Source organism: Diuraphis noxia, unplaced genomic scaffold (genome assembly GCF_037042655.1).
Source record: "Diuraphis noxia isolate RWA-SAM2 unplaced genomic scaffold, SU_Dnox_SAM2 contig0002, whole genome shotgun sequence".
NCBI lineage: Eukaryota > Metazoa > Arthropoda > Insecta > Hemiptera > Aphididae > Diuraphis > Diuraphis noxia.
The window spans coordinates 56,879,981-56,896,817 of NW_028301712.1; the positions used below are offsets into that span (position 1 = coordinate 56,879,981).

The window sequence follows — 16,837 nt, forward strand, 5'->3', positions numbered from 1 at the left end:
TATTATTTGGAATCCAAAATTGTTTTCAAAATCAAAATCACGATATTTGATTGATCAGTATTTCATGCAGTACCTACGTTGCGGAATGAAAATAGGTCTTTTTAATATAAAAACCAGTCCATTATATTTCGAATCCTTTCAAGTGTTCTTTAAAAGTAATGTTGATAGTCGTCTCATGTCTAACAAAACTAAAACTGCCAACCTATCTATGTAATATAATATCTTCATTTATCATAAATCACATGTGTAAAGTAGGACAAGTAGGTACGAATAAATACTGATACCTCTGAAGAACACCCGATAAAAGCAGGAATCCCACAGGGGTCGGTCCTTGGCCCCATCTTATTTAATATTTTTTGTTATGATATCCCAGTTCCACAAAAATGTCAATCAGCAATGTACGCATACGATACTGTTATCTTAACACAACATACAAATCTTAAAAGCTCGATAACAGATCTACAAATTTCAGACTGGTTTACAAAATGGAAACTCGCTCTTAACCCAAGTGAAGCGAAAATATTTACCCTAAACAGATATACAAATCCAACTCAATTATAATCAGAAATCAGCCTATATTATGGAATAATAAAGATCAATCAATTATATATTTCGGAGTTTACTTTGATGAAAAATCAACATGGAAAATGCATATAAATAAAAAATTAAACCTGCAAGCCTATATACACGTTTGAAAATCTTATACAGTATAGGGTCTCGATAATCCGAACACAGGCTAATCCGAAAGACGTGGTAATCCGAACGGGCTTGAGAATTATCTTATCACCATAATATGCACATATGTATGTATTTATAAATAATATTTTCCGGTACTAAAATTTTTCAATTATGTGAGACAAGGCATACCAATTCATAATGGGAATCAATGAACAAAAAAATAAAAAAAATAAATCGATATTTTAAATATTAAAGTTCATTATTATAGGTACTCATAATTATATTAATATTGTTATATATTCATTGTCTTTTAAAATTACGAGCTTTTACAAGATTAATACAAATAAAAATAAAATTTCATATCTTAAATTACAATCCGGACAAATCGCTAATCCGAACGACCCCTTTCCCCTACCTCGTTCGGATTATCGAGACCCTACTGTACTCCCTAATAAATTATACAGCTCAACACTTCTGGTTAAAATTAAAATATGCTCACTTCTAATATACACATCAATAATAAGACCATAAATTACATATGCATGCGGCATGTCCAATATGGGCAGCCGCATCCCGAACAAAAATTACAAAATTACAAACGATACAAAAACAATTTCTCAGAATAGCTCTTAAAACTCCATGGTACCTACACGCGAAACACATAATGAAACTGGAATACCATACCTAACCATATGTCTTAAACTTGAAGCAGTTGAAGCTGAATAAGTGGACTATCCAGACTCATAATCAAGTTAAAATGTATCCGTAAACTTTAATTAATTAACTTTATAATATTGTAAAAGCATTGTACAAATACTCAGTGTATTGAAACAATTATATATTAATAAATTTAAAAAAAAAAATGTTGATATGTACATAATGAAATGTATTTTTCACAAAACAAATGATAACGTTAAAAGAAATACCATTAATCATAGATAGATTTCATTGAATTAAAAAAAAATTATATATATATATATAATATAAAGAGATAACATAGGTTAGGCATGTAATATTATATTAACAACTCATACAGTCATACATATTATACGATGTCTATACGACTATACCTGATGTTTCCGTGTAGGCGCTTATAAATTATTCGTATGACGAAACGGTTGTTTTTTATGATCGGATAATGAATAGAGCGTAAATAAATGAACAACAGTCAACAACTTACTAATGTTTATATTATATGCTTAATAAAATAGGTACATTTTAAAACTCATATTAATTATAAGTTATAACAATTACTTATTATTTAGTATTTAATATACAATTAGAATTTATTTTTACTAGGTACCTTTATGGCTTTATTACACTCACCATGTTTGTTGACACTTCAGGTCTTTTATCTAAAATGCATTTTATACTTCAATAATTATTGCTCTTTTTTCTAGCTGCCATGGCAGCTTAATTGTAAGACACTGGAAAACAAAAAAAAAAAATCATAACTATTACTATACGAAAGATTAATTAATGGATCTCCAATGATTTTAACACTTAATTACCAGGGCCAGGTGAACAGGTAGCCCAATTAGAGGTGCAGAATGTACCACCATAATTATGAGGCAATATATTATGTTGAGTTATCTATGATTTATATAGAACATCAAGTAGTAAAATAACTAACATAGTTTTGACTTATAGTTATCCAAAATAATGAAATATATTGACATACCTAAGAAAATGGTGTATTATTTCATCGTTTTTATGGTATATTAGTAATCTAGTATGTATTAATTTAATTATGAACCATGTACAAATCATTACTCATTACTAATTAGTAATTAATTATTGTTGTTCAGTAAAATTTATTTTACGAAGACAGCTAACCATTTGAAAATTATCTGAACTTGTATAAAAATTATAAACGAATTCCGTAACTTATAATTTGTTACGTAACTAATAAATTCGTATTTGATATTTTGAAATATTATAATCTATAAGTTATAACTTAACTGCTTACTGCACTAATTCAAAGTTCAGAACTTATCGTTTAGGTATGATATTTTTTTGTTTTTGAATATTTATATAGTAAGTCTCTTGACCATTTAGATATTATAGGTAGTGTAACTTGTGTGTGGTGTAATTGGATAAGAAAGTGAGTGGAGGTTAGAGATCAATGGATTTGGATTGTTATTTGTTACACTTGACGTCTAGACTCGAAATTTGTTAAGGGGCCTGCTCGTGTGTCTTTACTCTTTTTAAGGATCATCATTTAGACGATTTGCAATTTTGTTACTGCCACCCATTGCATTTGTGTTAGTCGTAAATTATGATTAATGTGAGTGTAATTTTCATGTATGTACCAGACTATCTATGACCACGCTGCATGAGCACACATATTAATATATTATGAAATTTGGTGGTAAAAACATTATCTGTGTTTTGTTGGAAGTTTTTTTTTATTGAAATCACTCTACGTGAGAGTTTTTCCTGTAAATCATATTTTTACGAAAAAAACATGTCACGTGCAGACCCCTTAAAATGACATTCGGGTAATTCATGTGAGTCTAAATATTTTTTTTTAAATATTTATTAGAAAAATAAACAATCTATACAAGAAATGTACAATAAGCTTATGTGTTAATAAGAGAATACATGGCATGAAAAATTGAGTAAGAAGCCACCCACTGGCAACACTTAGCATGATTTATTTATATTTATGTTTTGTTTTTTTTATTTTCTCATGTTGAGATTAAATGAATATATATATGCAATGAACAAAGTAAATTTTAAATTTATAATTGTAGTGGGTCACGGCACCCTAAATATTTAAAATGTTAAATTATTATAAACAAAAAAAGAATTGACTTGTATAAACTAATTATTAATATTAATATTATTACTGCTAATTTTTATAGGGAACTAATTTTTAGGTAACTCAATAATAAATGTTTTTTAATTTACATGTAATTAGTCGTAGGTATCCTACTAATTATTGTGAAAACAATTAAAATGTTATCAGTTAAATGATGATATTTCTAGAAACTCATTGTGATTATGCTTTGATGTTTTGTAGTTATACTTATATTGGTCACAATATATTATGGGTTGTTTACCTATGTCCTATTATATAATATAGACGTATAATTGATCACATTAAAATGTATTGCCAATACAATAATTACTTATTAGTTATTAGTTTATTAATTACCTATGATTCAAAACCAAGTAATACGATTAAGTAAATATCCTGAAGGTATTAATAATATTAAGTATTAAAATCGCATGTTGACGAATTTCGAGTACTTGGTAAACAGAAATAATTATTTATAATTATGTAAAACGTGTCGTTCGTCAAGGATCCTGAAACACGGCGTAACAACTTACACAGATTACAATGAAATGTTTAACTATTGATTATTAGTTGTTACAAACATACGAACGTGAAATCGTAAAACGGACATGTATATTTTATCTCGTAATGTTACAACTTAGATCATATTTGTAATATTTATTATTCCGAACTTACTGCAGATGAGAAACATTATTGTTAACCTCGTTGGGTGCGATTATAGTAATATTGTTAAATCTCTATATTTTTTTATCACATATTTCACGTTACCTCAACGCATAATAACGTCATTGTTCTCTTCTGTCAAGTACAGTCAATGTAAAAACCCTTTAAGACCGACATAAAATTATATATTGACGCATACATAAGACATTATTATAGATACATAACCTTCCTACGAATACAAACAATGAATATAAACAAACGCGTCGTAGGTACGCCTTTAATGCAATGCAACTGTCATATAAGCAATGTTACGAAGAGAGAGAGAGAGAGAGTAGATTTATATTATGCGCATAATGTGTTGTTGGGTATTTCCTATAGATCTCGGAGAAAGCGAAAGAAAGGTGAAATTCATGTTCCACGTTACGCCAACCAACTACGAAACCGTATCGGTAGGTATAGCTGTATACACTGTATGAGTATAATTTTTGTATGATATGATTATAATAATTACGAATGCATAACTAATATCACGCATAAATATCTAATAGGTACCAAGTGCTATTATATATAGTAATACATAAAATCTATTTATCTGTATAATATTGATAAGTACTCAATTAGGTCGTGGTTGCCACGAATACAGTGTTTATATGGAGGTTCAGAGGCGAGTATCCGTGCAGGGTAATTGGTGGATCGTCCACACCCACTTAGACTTTTCGTCACCGCTATACATTATTACGATATGGGCTATAATATTTTTTGATTATAAATATTTATAATGGTGTTATCTGCTAATTGATTTTTCACTTATACAATTATATTTTTTTCTCTGTGAAATTTCGGGACAAGTGCCTGATGAAGCATATATAGAGTATCAGTCTAAGATCTGCTAGCACGATTAAAGGGCGTACTATTTAAAGTCGTGTCTGATAGACGACAGTTAAGATTATTGTTGTTATTATCTTAGTTCTTGCATCTTGTATTTGTGTATTGTGCATTACAGACAGACAGACAGTACCTAATAGTGTTTTTTAAATTTTATATATAGATACTGTAATATTATTTTTATTAACATTTTTAATTGATATATCGTATATGTTATTTATATTTTTATACCGATTACAGTTATATATTTTCAAATAAAAAATGGGAGGGGTTGAACGTCATTATCTCTATGGATTTGAAATTCACTCCCCCCACCCCTTAAAACTAGGATATATCCGCCACTGTGAAGGTTAGCAAAATAGCAACACTTCGGACACTCATAGCTGCATTAGGGCTTTATTTTTCGTTAATTAGATATCTGAAAAAAAAACCAACGTCCGTAGATTACATTAACACAAATTATACATTTTACGGTATTCTGGTATTCAGTATTCTACACTGTGCTCGCATGATGTGGGTAAATGTGGGTTTTACGATAGTCATGGTGGGCGCATTTTGAGATGTGGGCGAAAAAAACTATTAATTTATCGATCTTTCTGAAATACCTGCCAAAATATATTCGTCTGTTCGTTTCATGAAAACTGGTGGCTGATTCACAGGACGGAATTTTTGTGTAATATTAATGTAGTATTATAATCGTTTTTGGAGTATTGATGTCCAAGTGTAGAAATTAAATTGTAGTTTATTGGTTTGAAAATGTATAAAAATAACTGTAATTAAATTGTTTTTTTATATTTGATGAATATTTGTGTGACCTGACGTATTTCTGATAAAAAATATTATAGTATACACTAGTAAAAAAAAAATGTACGTAGATCACTCGTCCTGAATCCGCAGATCACTCTACCGCAGTACCCTTCTTTACGAATTCTAACAATAAAACTTATCAGAGTACAGTGATTATGTAACAAACAAAATATATGGCGATAATTTGATTGTCTTATCTCTTATATCAATTTGTAAATAAGCAATGAAGATATTTATTTATTTAGAAGTTTGTAAAAATATAATTTAGTGTATCAAAACACTACTTAAATAAATACAATTTGTCTAATAATTATTAACTTGAATAGTTATATTATTTATACCATATTAAGGCATATCTACGCTGTGATAACAAATTACGTTGATGTAAACATTGTAAACCTTCAGTCAGTAGTTGAAAACTAGAGTAGTTTACGAATAACGATAGAAATTACAATCATCTAATTAATCGAATTATAAATTTCTTGTTAATTAATAAAATTAAGAAATAGACATAATAATACATTAGAATATAAGTTATTTTAGTGTTTCAGTTTATATATTGGTATATGTAAATAAACTTGTACTTTACATGATTTATATTTAGTTAGGTGAATTAATTTGTAAACGTAAATCTATAACATTTGAAGAGTGTATACTGTATACATGACAGAAAGGGGCTATTGTCTCTCAAAAATTAAGTCTATAAAGTTCTTAAATAGATGAAGTGAGGTAAAAAAATTTCCATAACTCTCACAACTGTTTTAATTTACATGATTCATTATATTATGACGTGACGTGGATCGAAAAAAGCGGAAATCGCGATGCAGCAATTGTAATTATACATCATAAAATATAGGTATTACAGTAGTTACTATACAAACTGTGTAAAATACGTATTTAAATGATTAATTATTGTCCAAATAAATATTTACGTCATGGCGATGCGATGAAACAAATCATTGCAGTCACTCATTAGTAAGGCTAAATTAATCAAAAGAAGTTACTAACCAAAGCCTACATCTATAGGTAGATATTACTGAGAATTACTTACAGATTCAGAATTACCGGATTACATTATGTTCCCGAGAACCACAATAAAACCCAACTAACAACTGAGCTATACCTCATACGCTAATACGCTATTAAAACTAAACTCCGACCAACACTTTATTTTCCTTGACCAACAATCGTTGTACCTAGTAACTAGTAACTACATACAATATTATACCATTATAATCAATTGAAATTATATTAATTTACTTCTTTACATGTATAATTAATAATTATATTAGATAATTTTGATCCCAGCAATAAATAATGGACATAAAATATACAGAATGCTACGGATCTTTTTATTTGTATGTTATAAAAAATATGTCAGCTTACAGAAAAAGAAATCAAGTATGGGATGTGTTTGATTAAAATTCATAAGCTTATCCATAATTATATAATACTATAATAGATATAGCAGTAAATACACATTTCATACCTACTGCCTTTGAATATCATTGTTATATATGTATAACACACTATAGAAGATAGAATGAATCATGACGACTATAAGTACTGACGAGTAAATGTATGGAACCAAAATCTCAAGTTTATATTAAACTATAATTACTGTCACTATACGTGACACGTGTTGCGTATAATACTAGTGTACTATATATACCTATGCATGTACACGCACTATATGTAACAAAACGTCAAAACATATTCAATATAATGCATACTATAAAATTTATTTGAAAAATTGTTATTTGGAAAGTCTTCATTTTTATAACAAAAAAAAATCTTGTAGGGCCGGACGTAGGTTGTAAGTATTAGGATTTTTGATATTATATTGTATTTATAATCGTATGATTTAAATTATTAACTAATAATAATTACTATATAAATTTATTTAATTCTGCGAACTACAGCACAAGTCTCAACTTCGTAAACATTTTTGTAACAAGGTAATAATAATTTATTTATAATAAAAATTCATAATCATTCAGTAAATAGAAGTTGGATGTTGAGTAAGATCCGTGTATTGGGTTTTTTTGTGCAAATTGTTTTCATCTGTATCGACTTTGATCATCATTATAATTTATAATCATCTCAGTCGTGCACGTTGAATATTATACAGAATACGACGGGGGAAAAAATCGTTGCGATTGTTGTAGAAATAAAGACATATTATTTTAATCATTTAAATAATAGTATATTATACCTGGACTGCCCATCAAATTACCTTATATTTAATTTTGTATTTTAGTGGAAACCCACTATGGAGAGACCTTTTTTTTTTTTTGTTAGGCAAGGGTGTTTCGTGACCATTTTCTTTTTAATCTCCTTGGAGGGTTGTCAAGGATGGTTACAGAGAACATACGATAAATAAATGGGTTTGTTTTGAATGGAGTTTTGAGTGGAACTTTCTGTTCTGAATGCGTAATAGGTGTAATATTATGTTATAATAGCGGCTAATATAATATTAACTTGACATGTTCAAAATATTATGTTTAGTTTGAGAAAAAAATAGTTAAATATTTTTTACTACGTGTTTTTACTTAACAGTTAGGTATGACTTAGCGGGTCTACTGATGATTATAATAGTTGGCGTGGTTGGGCGATGACGTGCTTTTACACAAAATGTCGAGGTCACTGAAGTATAGTAGTGCCAGCTATTATTTCTGCGTTGTTTATTATGGATTTAAATACGTCACTGACGACGTACAACGTACCTACTATAATATGATATAGTGTATTACATTATATATAGGTACAGCGATTTCCGATTAGTGACGTCAGACTAGACGTACATTTTTGTTTCTGTAGGACAATACTTCTTTTGTTTCGATGTTTAAGTGCCTAATAATATGTGTTTAGTACTTGGAACTATAATCTTTTTTTTAAAACATAAATCGGCTCATGTTAAAATTTTCCATAATTTAATTATACATGTATTCATTTAGTATATGGTTCAATCTAATACAGTAGTGTTTAATACTCTAATACCACATATAAAGTGTAATTTCCATCGACTTCCATAATAATGTGAATAAACCACTATTACTACTACTAGTACTACTACAATATTGCACATTATACATTTATACATAATATAAATAATTTTTTTAGGATAGAAGAGTTAAAAGTTTAACTTAATGTACTTTTTTTAGATTCTTTAATCTGGTTACCGTAATGATATATACTATATAATATAGGTAGTGTGTAGGCACATGAACCGTCGCGAAAAGGTTGTAAGCAGTTGGCGAGGGATATTATGACTGGGGATCTCTGTAATAATATAGAACTGCAGCCATGTAATACCTACGTTGGACGTAAATTATTTTTCAGTGTTAACTTAGTAACTTACACAGTTCCACTTATATGACGTTGGCTTATAAGCGGCATACAAGACTGTGGAAATACAATTAATTTTTGTATTTCGTTTACTTACTTACATGCATTTAAATGGTACATATTAGCAGTCTTAGAAATCGTATGAATTATAAACTATATAGAATAATATTTTTACAAACTTTTATTAGTAGCTTGTCACGCCTATTCCATTCAATAGGTACTTGATGTTTCCTCCTCCACTCATCTAAGCCGGCTTGTTTTGTTTATTTGTCAAGTCAATAATTAATATTCAATAGACAATAATCATTCACAATTTCCCTATATTATAATTAAATTTATAAAATACATCCTTATGTAAAAAATAAATAAGCCCATGGTAGTATAGTATGTCATAACTCATAAAGTCATAATACAAACGTGACGTGTGGACGAATAACGATAACAGCTCGCGAAGAAGTTATGCAATTTGGTAGACGGGAAGTGATAACAATAATGTATTGATGTTTTTTATTACCAAATTAGAGAAGAATGTCTACGTGTTTGTATTTTCTATTATGGCTATATAATTGTTATAACAAATACTTGTATAGGTACTTATCTTTAATCATAATAATAATTACTATTAAAAATTACTTGTATAATTATTTGTTAATATTTATTAACTGTATATCCTTACATTTATTTTATGTGTATAGCTGCAGGAGTTCATTATTTAAGAAAATAAAATATACAAGTTATACATTTATAGGCGTTTAATGGGGGATGATATTATATGGCGGTTACAGCCTCCAAAATGTTGACAGCACCCTCCCCCCTCGTACATTTATTCTTGTTACATTATAATAAATGTTGTTCACCCAAGACATTATAGGCTACAATCCGCATATAAATATTGGTTAACGAGAATCTCATCATCATTATATTATTCATCATCATCTTATTATATAAAATATTATACATCATAATTTATAAAATTTCACACAGATGTTTATATATTATAACATAGACACCTGACCTATGGCCTAATATTAACACAGATTATATAATATATAATATATTTATATAATCTGTGATATTATCATGTTTATATCTAAAATGTCCCATCGGTTCAGACGAAAACTACCGAACTTCAGCTCGATCTGGACAACCTCTGCACTCCTCTGGTGAAGGCCTACGGAAGTGGTTATGCGACTATGCGTACAACAATGTAATATGTATCTAGTACCTATATTTTGTGTCTTTTAATAATAAATGTATTATTTCTGCAAATATTTCTAATATACTAATATTGTGTTCTTAAATAATATGCAATTATAACTTATAAGTTTATCTATATGAACCTATTTCTTCTTCCTTCGTTCATCGAATATATATGACAAGTCTGCAGTTGTATATATAAACAAGGATATTTATATTCATTATTTATTTCTCATATTTTTATAAAAAGGTATTATAAATTGAAGCGTGTACGTAGTATGTATAAATAATAAATTATATATGAGTAAGAAGAAATATAGATATATTATGTAACTATGTAAGTACCTCATTTTTACATTACTAAAATGTCAAAGCGCATGAAAATTTTCTGTGTCTATAAGTTATAACTTATGCTTGTAGTGAAGATAGAGAGTCAACAGTTCAGGAATATAAATAAAGAAGAATATAAAATAATTGAAGCAAATTTATAATTTTTTTTTTATCAGAAATACACATATACATAAAGTTATACTTAAAATTAGATTTAACTTACAAATATGCAATTACCGTATCACAATATTTTTTTTTAATAATCGTAAATTTACAATAAATATTTTTCGTTACCTATTGAAGAAGACATTAAACTGCAATAATATTATAGTATTATTTTTAATAAACTGTTATACCGTGTTACGGAACAAATCAATACGACATCAAACAAATCTTTCTCAAGACCACCAAATCGAATAGTATGACAAGCAAGTACAACACATTTACAAAAGTGTATTTTAAACAATTATGCTCCAGAGTTATGATGGATGGAAAAAACACCAACTAAAAAGAAACAACCAGGCAACGGTCTGGTTTTTATTCGTCAAACCAATAATAAAACGTCTTATAACCAGCACCGGTATATAGATAGCTCAGAGGGTATATATACCAGTGCATTTTCACTAACAAGTTAGTCCATTTCATTTCTTCTTTAACTCTCCATAGCTTATACTAAATCAAGCTCAGACAGCAAGAAACTCCGGACCAACCTCCACGGCGACCAGAAGGCATGTCAAACAAGAAATCGACTACCTGCGACGATCATAAAAACACCTATCACCAGCCCGAGTCCTGCAATACTACAACTGTACCAACGATTAAAATCGCATAGCCATCGACGCCTGAAAATCAAGACAGTCGAGCCGACAACCAGCGAAAAGAGACCGACGCAGACCTGGACCGATCAAAACGCCCGGCAACAACAATTGAAAACGGCCCTTTTCAGGGCACCACCTAACTTCGGCACGGCACTCATATAAGTTGTCTTATCCGGAATAGGTTTGTTCGCCGTCGGAATACCCCTTAATTGAGTTTGTATACCGACGACGGCCGGTTTCTTCCCCATAATTGAACAATTTGAACAAACTAATTTAGGCCAACTTTAAAACCATAATATTGTAAATAGAGTCCGGTACCCACCCGACTACTCACAAGTCAACTTATAAGTCCGGTAACTATACGACGCTTCACTGTCCTAAATCTTTGTAAATATACATTAACAAATCATAGAAATAGAAATATGCGATACTAAGAAACTACGTGTTATCATTTATTTATGATACGGGTCGTCCATTCAGACGTACCGTATCAACCGTAACTTAGTTCTTTAACACAATAATGCACTTCTATTGCATACACAGTACGCCGTAGAATCAGTCAGTTCTAGATATCCATACCTGTACGCATCATACGTTGTCTACGTCCACTCTGTGTTTTTCAGTCTACACTCAATTATTTCACCATTCATATTTCACTTTACATTATTTTACATTTATCACTACGTGTTTTTCACAGTGTTTAATTTTTAAACATCTTATACATTTATATCATTCATTTTTACCATAAACAATTTAAATATGTACAATTGCAATCAATGTGTGATGTTAGTCTTCACTGCGAAACGTAATTTAATCGCTCAGCAGATCGTTTGATAAGTTTATTATTATTTTTTTTCAACAAGATTTTTATATAAACATAAGTATAAAAACATATGGAAATTAGTTTTTCTTTAGATTTATTTTATATGGGGTTTTTTAAGATTCTTATACAACCACGGGTGTTAACGGGAAACGTGTTTCAATTGCTGATACCAACTCAGCTGTTAGGGCGAAAAACGCTCGTATGGATATGGTACAGTCCTCTGGGTTCGCCGAGATTTCATCGGCCGCGAACCGATAAATCGTATGTCACTACGCCAAAAATATCAACAACGCTCAAATTTATTCTAAGTTTCTCAACTCACTTAAACCAGAAATAGTACAATTATTAAAAACCAGTGTTCTAAAACATGCTATTAAATTTAATCTTAAGCTCGAGGCAACCTATAACCGACATAACGTCGTAAACACTTCAGAGAACCGGGCGTTCAAAACGTCAGCGATTGAAATTTTTCGTGATAGTAATATAACAGAGATTTTAAAGACAGCATGTGAAAAGTTGTTGAACGAGAAAGATGAGTACAGTGGGAGAGGAAGTGAATTTACTTTGGAATCTATAGACGGTATATTGTTGGAGGTATATAAATATATACACCTATGAGTAGTTCATCATAAAGTTACCGAAATGTATTGAGTGGAAGCAGGGCACCATAAAGTCTCAGAATGTAGACCAAGAGTGTTTCAAGTATGTGATTCTAGCGAGACATGTTACAGGGCCAGCGATATGCCGTATCCAGGGGGATAATTACAAGCAGCATGAAAATAATTATAATTTCAAGGTTCTCACATTCCCGACACCTCTATCCGATATATCTAAATTCAAAAGAAATGTAATGATATTCACATTATTACGCCACTCAGCTTAAATAATCTAATATCATCATAATATTGTCAACTATTAAAATACTAATGTTTAACAAACAACTGTATTTATTAACAATAGTTTATCCAAAAAATTTTATTTATAAATCTATACACTCACGACAAATTCCAGACAAATACCCAGATCAAATTATTACTGTAATGATATTCATAATATTACGAATATCATCATTTCAATTATGTTAATCATAAAACACCTATTATTAATATCTAAACGCTGTACTTAATACGATAGGTATCAAAAAAATATTCATAATATCAAAATATATAACTTACCATAACACATCTTTGTACCCCATTATAATAATCAAAATTATACTTATTAACAGTAGTAACATTTATACTTACTTTTAATCAAATATCATTACTATATCTAATACACTAATAATACGACTTTTATAACAACATATCTGTACCCATGAACTTCAATATTATATAAAATTACTATCTATTTTATACCTATACATATATTATATACCATAAGCCATATTACAAAAAATGCGTTAATAAAAAACACGCATCTTTTACCTATGTACCTTGATGATAAACGACAATAACATAACAAAACTGTCAACAAGTACCAAGGGTCAATACTATAAATAGAGCCCCCTTTACATGATACAACCAGTCTGCTAACATCATTCTAGCCTGTCATATACCTTTTACACTGACTTATTGAGTCAATCGATATACTCTCCATTCACGGATCATTGCTGCTTGGTTGACGGAAATTGTTACTGTTATAATTTTCTTACAAATTAAAAAAACATTAAGTGTTATAAATTAATTTTATTCAATACCTCTTGATTTCAAAAGATATTTGTAACCTACCATCAATCAACCAACTTCTATACAGTTAAGGTAAGAAATTATATTAATACATCTGATAAATAATAAAATATCAGGTTGATATAAATAAATATATTCATGACATGCAGACTCAGGCATCCCAATTAATTTAAATAATCTTTATAAATCTATATACTCACGATCCCAATCTATCATAATAATTATATTCTTTAATTTCTCTTCTCCTTGTATTAAACTAAGATTTTAATATAGTACAACAACATGAACATATTCAAATCAATTATCTGGATCACCATCACAACATTATCATATACAAAAGCATTCATAGCATATGATTGCTCAGGCCCAAAACTAAATATCACATCTTTTAACAGTCTACAAATAGACTACTGCGAACAACCACCTCTACCACATTCCAAACAAATACCAAGAATAAAATTATTACAAAGGGCTGAGATAAGAACAATATTTTACAGATCTTGTCTCATATCAGTAGACTATCTTATTACTAGATGCTCAACATTCGACGACTCACAAGTCGTAGAAGGCGGGTTCTTCTCGGAAATACTAATTTTAGGAAGTGCAAGATGCGCAGAGCTACACCAAAAGCAAATATACTTATTCCCAACTGGAGGAATAGTAGCAGGCTTAAAAATAAACCAAACAATAACTGCCACTCACACATTAATCGGAATGTTAGATAAACAAGGAAATTGCGAGGGAGCTTCATATTCATCAGACAGAGGCAGTTGGACAAACGTGGTAGTGCAAAGCAACTACAAGATATACCTTGGCGAAGGAATAGCCAACACCCAAACCAAAGATAATATACTAATAATGCCAACAGGCACTAGACTAAAGCTATCAGAACTATATGGATTAGATACATATAAAGGCGAAGTCATATGGTCAAACGACCAAATACTACAAATTTGTGACAAAACCGACTTTGATGTACTATATGAAGGACCAGCCTCTTTAATTACAACTGACAAAAAAACAAATTATTTATTCAATGAAATACAAACATATAAGGTGGAAACCGAAAATATAGTTTTTGCTCTAAAGAAAATAAAAAAAACATTTGCTTGCGACATACCTGTCATTCAAACCGAACACCCTCAATTGTTCATTCTAATTGATCCACAATTTATGAACCATTTCCAAGCCAAACAAATATTACCTCACAACACGGACCTTATGGCTTATGTTAATACAAAGTTTGTTTACATTGAAAATTTTTTAAAAACAACAATGACAGCACTATACGCTGATCTGCTCATAAAACAATGTGAACTCGAAAGAAAAATGCTAATACAAAAGTTATCTTTGGCAACATATAGCCTATCAGAATTTGCCTATGCGATGGGAGAAGGTCCAGGATACACCGCGATTAAAACAGGTGAAATAATATATCTCCTAAAATGCAAACCCGTCAATGTAGAAATTAACACATTAACAACTTGTTTCGATGAACTGCCAATAAAATATAACAATCAAACATATTATATGGCACCAAAAACTCATACTCTACAAAAATACGGTACCGAAGTAGATTGCAATACCATACTACCACCAGCTTTCCTTCTTGAAGGAGAATGGTTTGGGATTGCTCCTACAATCAGAGAAATAAAAACTCCTATTATCCTAAAACCAGCCACTACATGGACATGGACATATAAAAGCCCTGAAAATCTAATGGTTGCTGGAATATACAGTCATGAAATAATGAATGCCCTACAAAAACATTTATTATTTCCCCAAGAGATTGAAGCGGCACAAAAAAATATCGCTAGACAATCATTGGGATATGACTATACTGATCAAGGCCTAAGATTACAAAGCCTCATCGATGAAAACTCCATAGGACTAATGGTAGAAAATAAATTATACAAAATGTGGGGATGGTTTACCTCACTTGGTAATATTATCTCCGGATTGCTGGGAATATTTTTTATTATCAAAATAATACTCAGCATACTAAATACAGGACTTAACATCTCACTTCTCTACCAAACTTTTGGCTGGAGCCTAAAAATGATGGCTGGCCTCTTCTCCAACCTCACTCAGTTCTTCATGCACAAACAACATGAGAACAATTTCAAAGAAAACAAAAAAAATACCATAGAACAAAAAAATGACTTGCAACCACAACACCAACAGAACCAAGATGTCTGGATAAAAACCAAGGATAACATACCCAAGGAAACAACTGAATGTAAAATTCTATGGTCTCCAGCTTCCAATATTAGGAAAATATCTATATAACTATTTTAAACAAAACTATTTAACCAATTTTATTTATATTATATAACTATTTTAAACAAAACTATTTAACCAATTTTATTTATATTATATAACTATTTTAAACAAAACTATTTAACCAATTTTATTTATATTATATAACTATTCTAAAACAAAACTATCTAACCAATTTTATTATATAACTATTTTAATCAAACTATTTAACTAATTTATTACAATTATATAAGTATTTTAATCAAACTATTTATCCACTCTCAATTTATATAAATATCTTTATAACAATAACAAATTCTTATAATTTTTATATATATATATACTATATTATGAGGACATAATATAAAAAAAAACTAGGGTGGATGTAATGATATTCATAATATTACGAATATCATCATTTCAACTATGTTAATCATAAAACACCTATTATTAATATCTAAACGCTGTACTTAATACAATAGGTATCAAAAAATATTCATAATATCAAAATATATAACTTACCATAACACATCTTTGT

The 16,837-nt window shown here is 29.6% G+C and overlaps 1 protein-coding gene across 1 annotated transcript; it reads left to right on the forward strand.

Moving 5' to 3' along the window:
* Window positions 1-13,853: 13,853 nt before the first annotated feature.
* Window positions 13,854-16,588, forward strand: LOC149058703 (uncharacterized). Its single transcript, XM_089221294.1, has 2 exons — window positions 13,854-14,112; window positions 14,314-16,588. The coding sequence occupies exon 2, from the start codon at window positions 14,323-14,325 to the stop codon at window positions 16,327-16,329; it is 2,007 nt and encodes a 668-aa protein (XP_089077420.1). The 5' UTR covers window positions 13,854-14,112; window positions 14,314-14,322; the 3' UTR covers window positions 16,330-16,588.
* The last annotated feature ends 249 nt before the right edge of the window (window positions 16,589-16,837 follow it).

Bases quoted from the DNA above. Each gene is read 5' to 3' on its own strand.
- LOC149058703 (XM_089221294.1), top strand. From the start codon at position 14,323: ATGAACATATTCAAATCAATTATCTGGATCACCATCACAACATTATCA.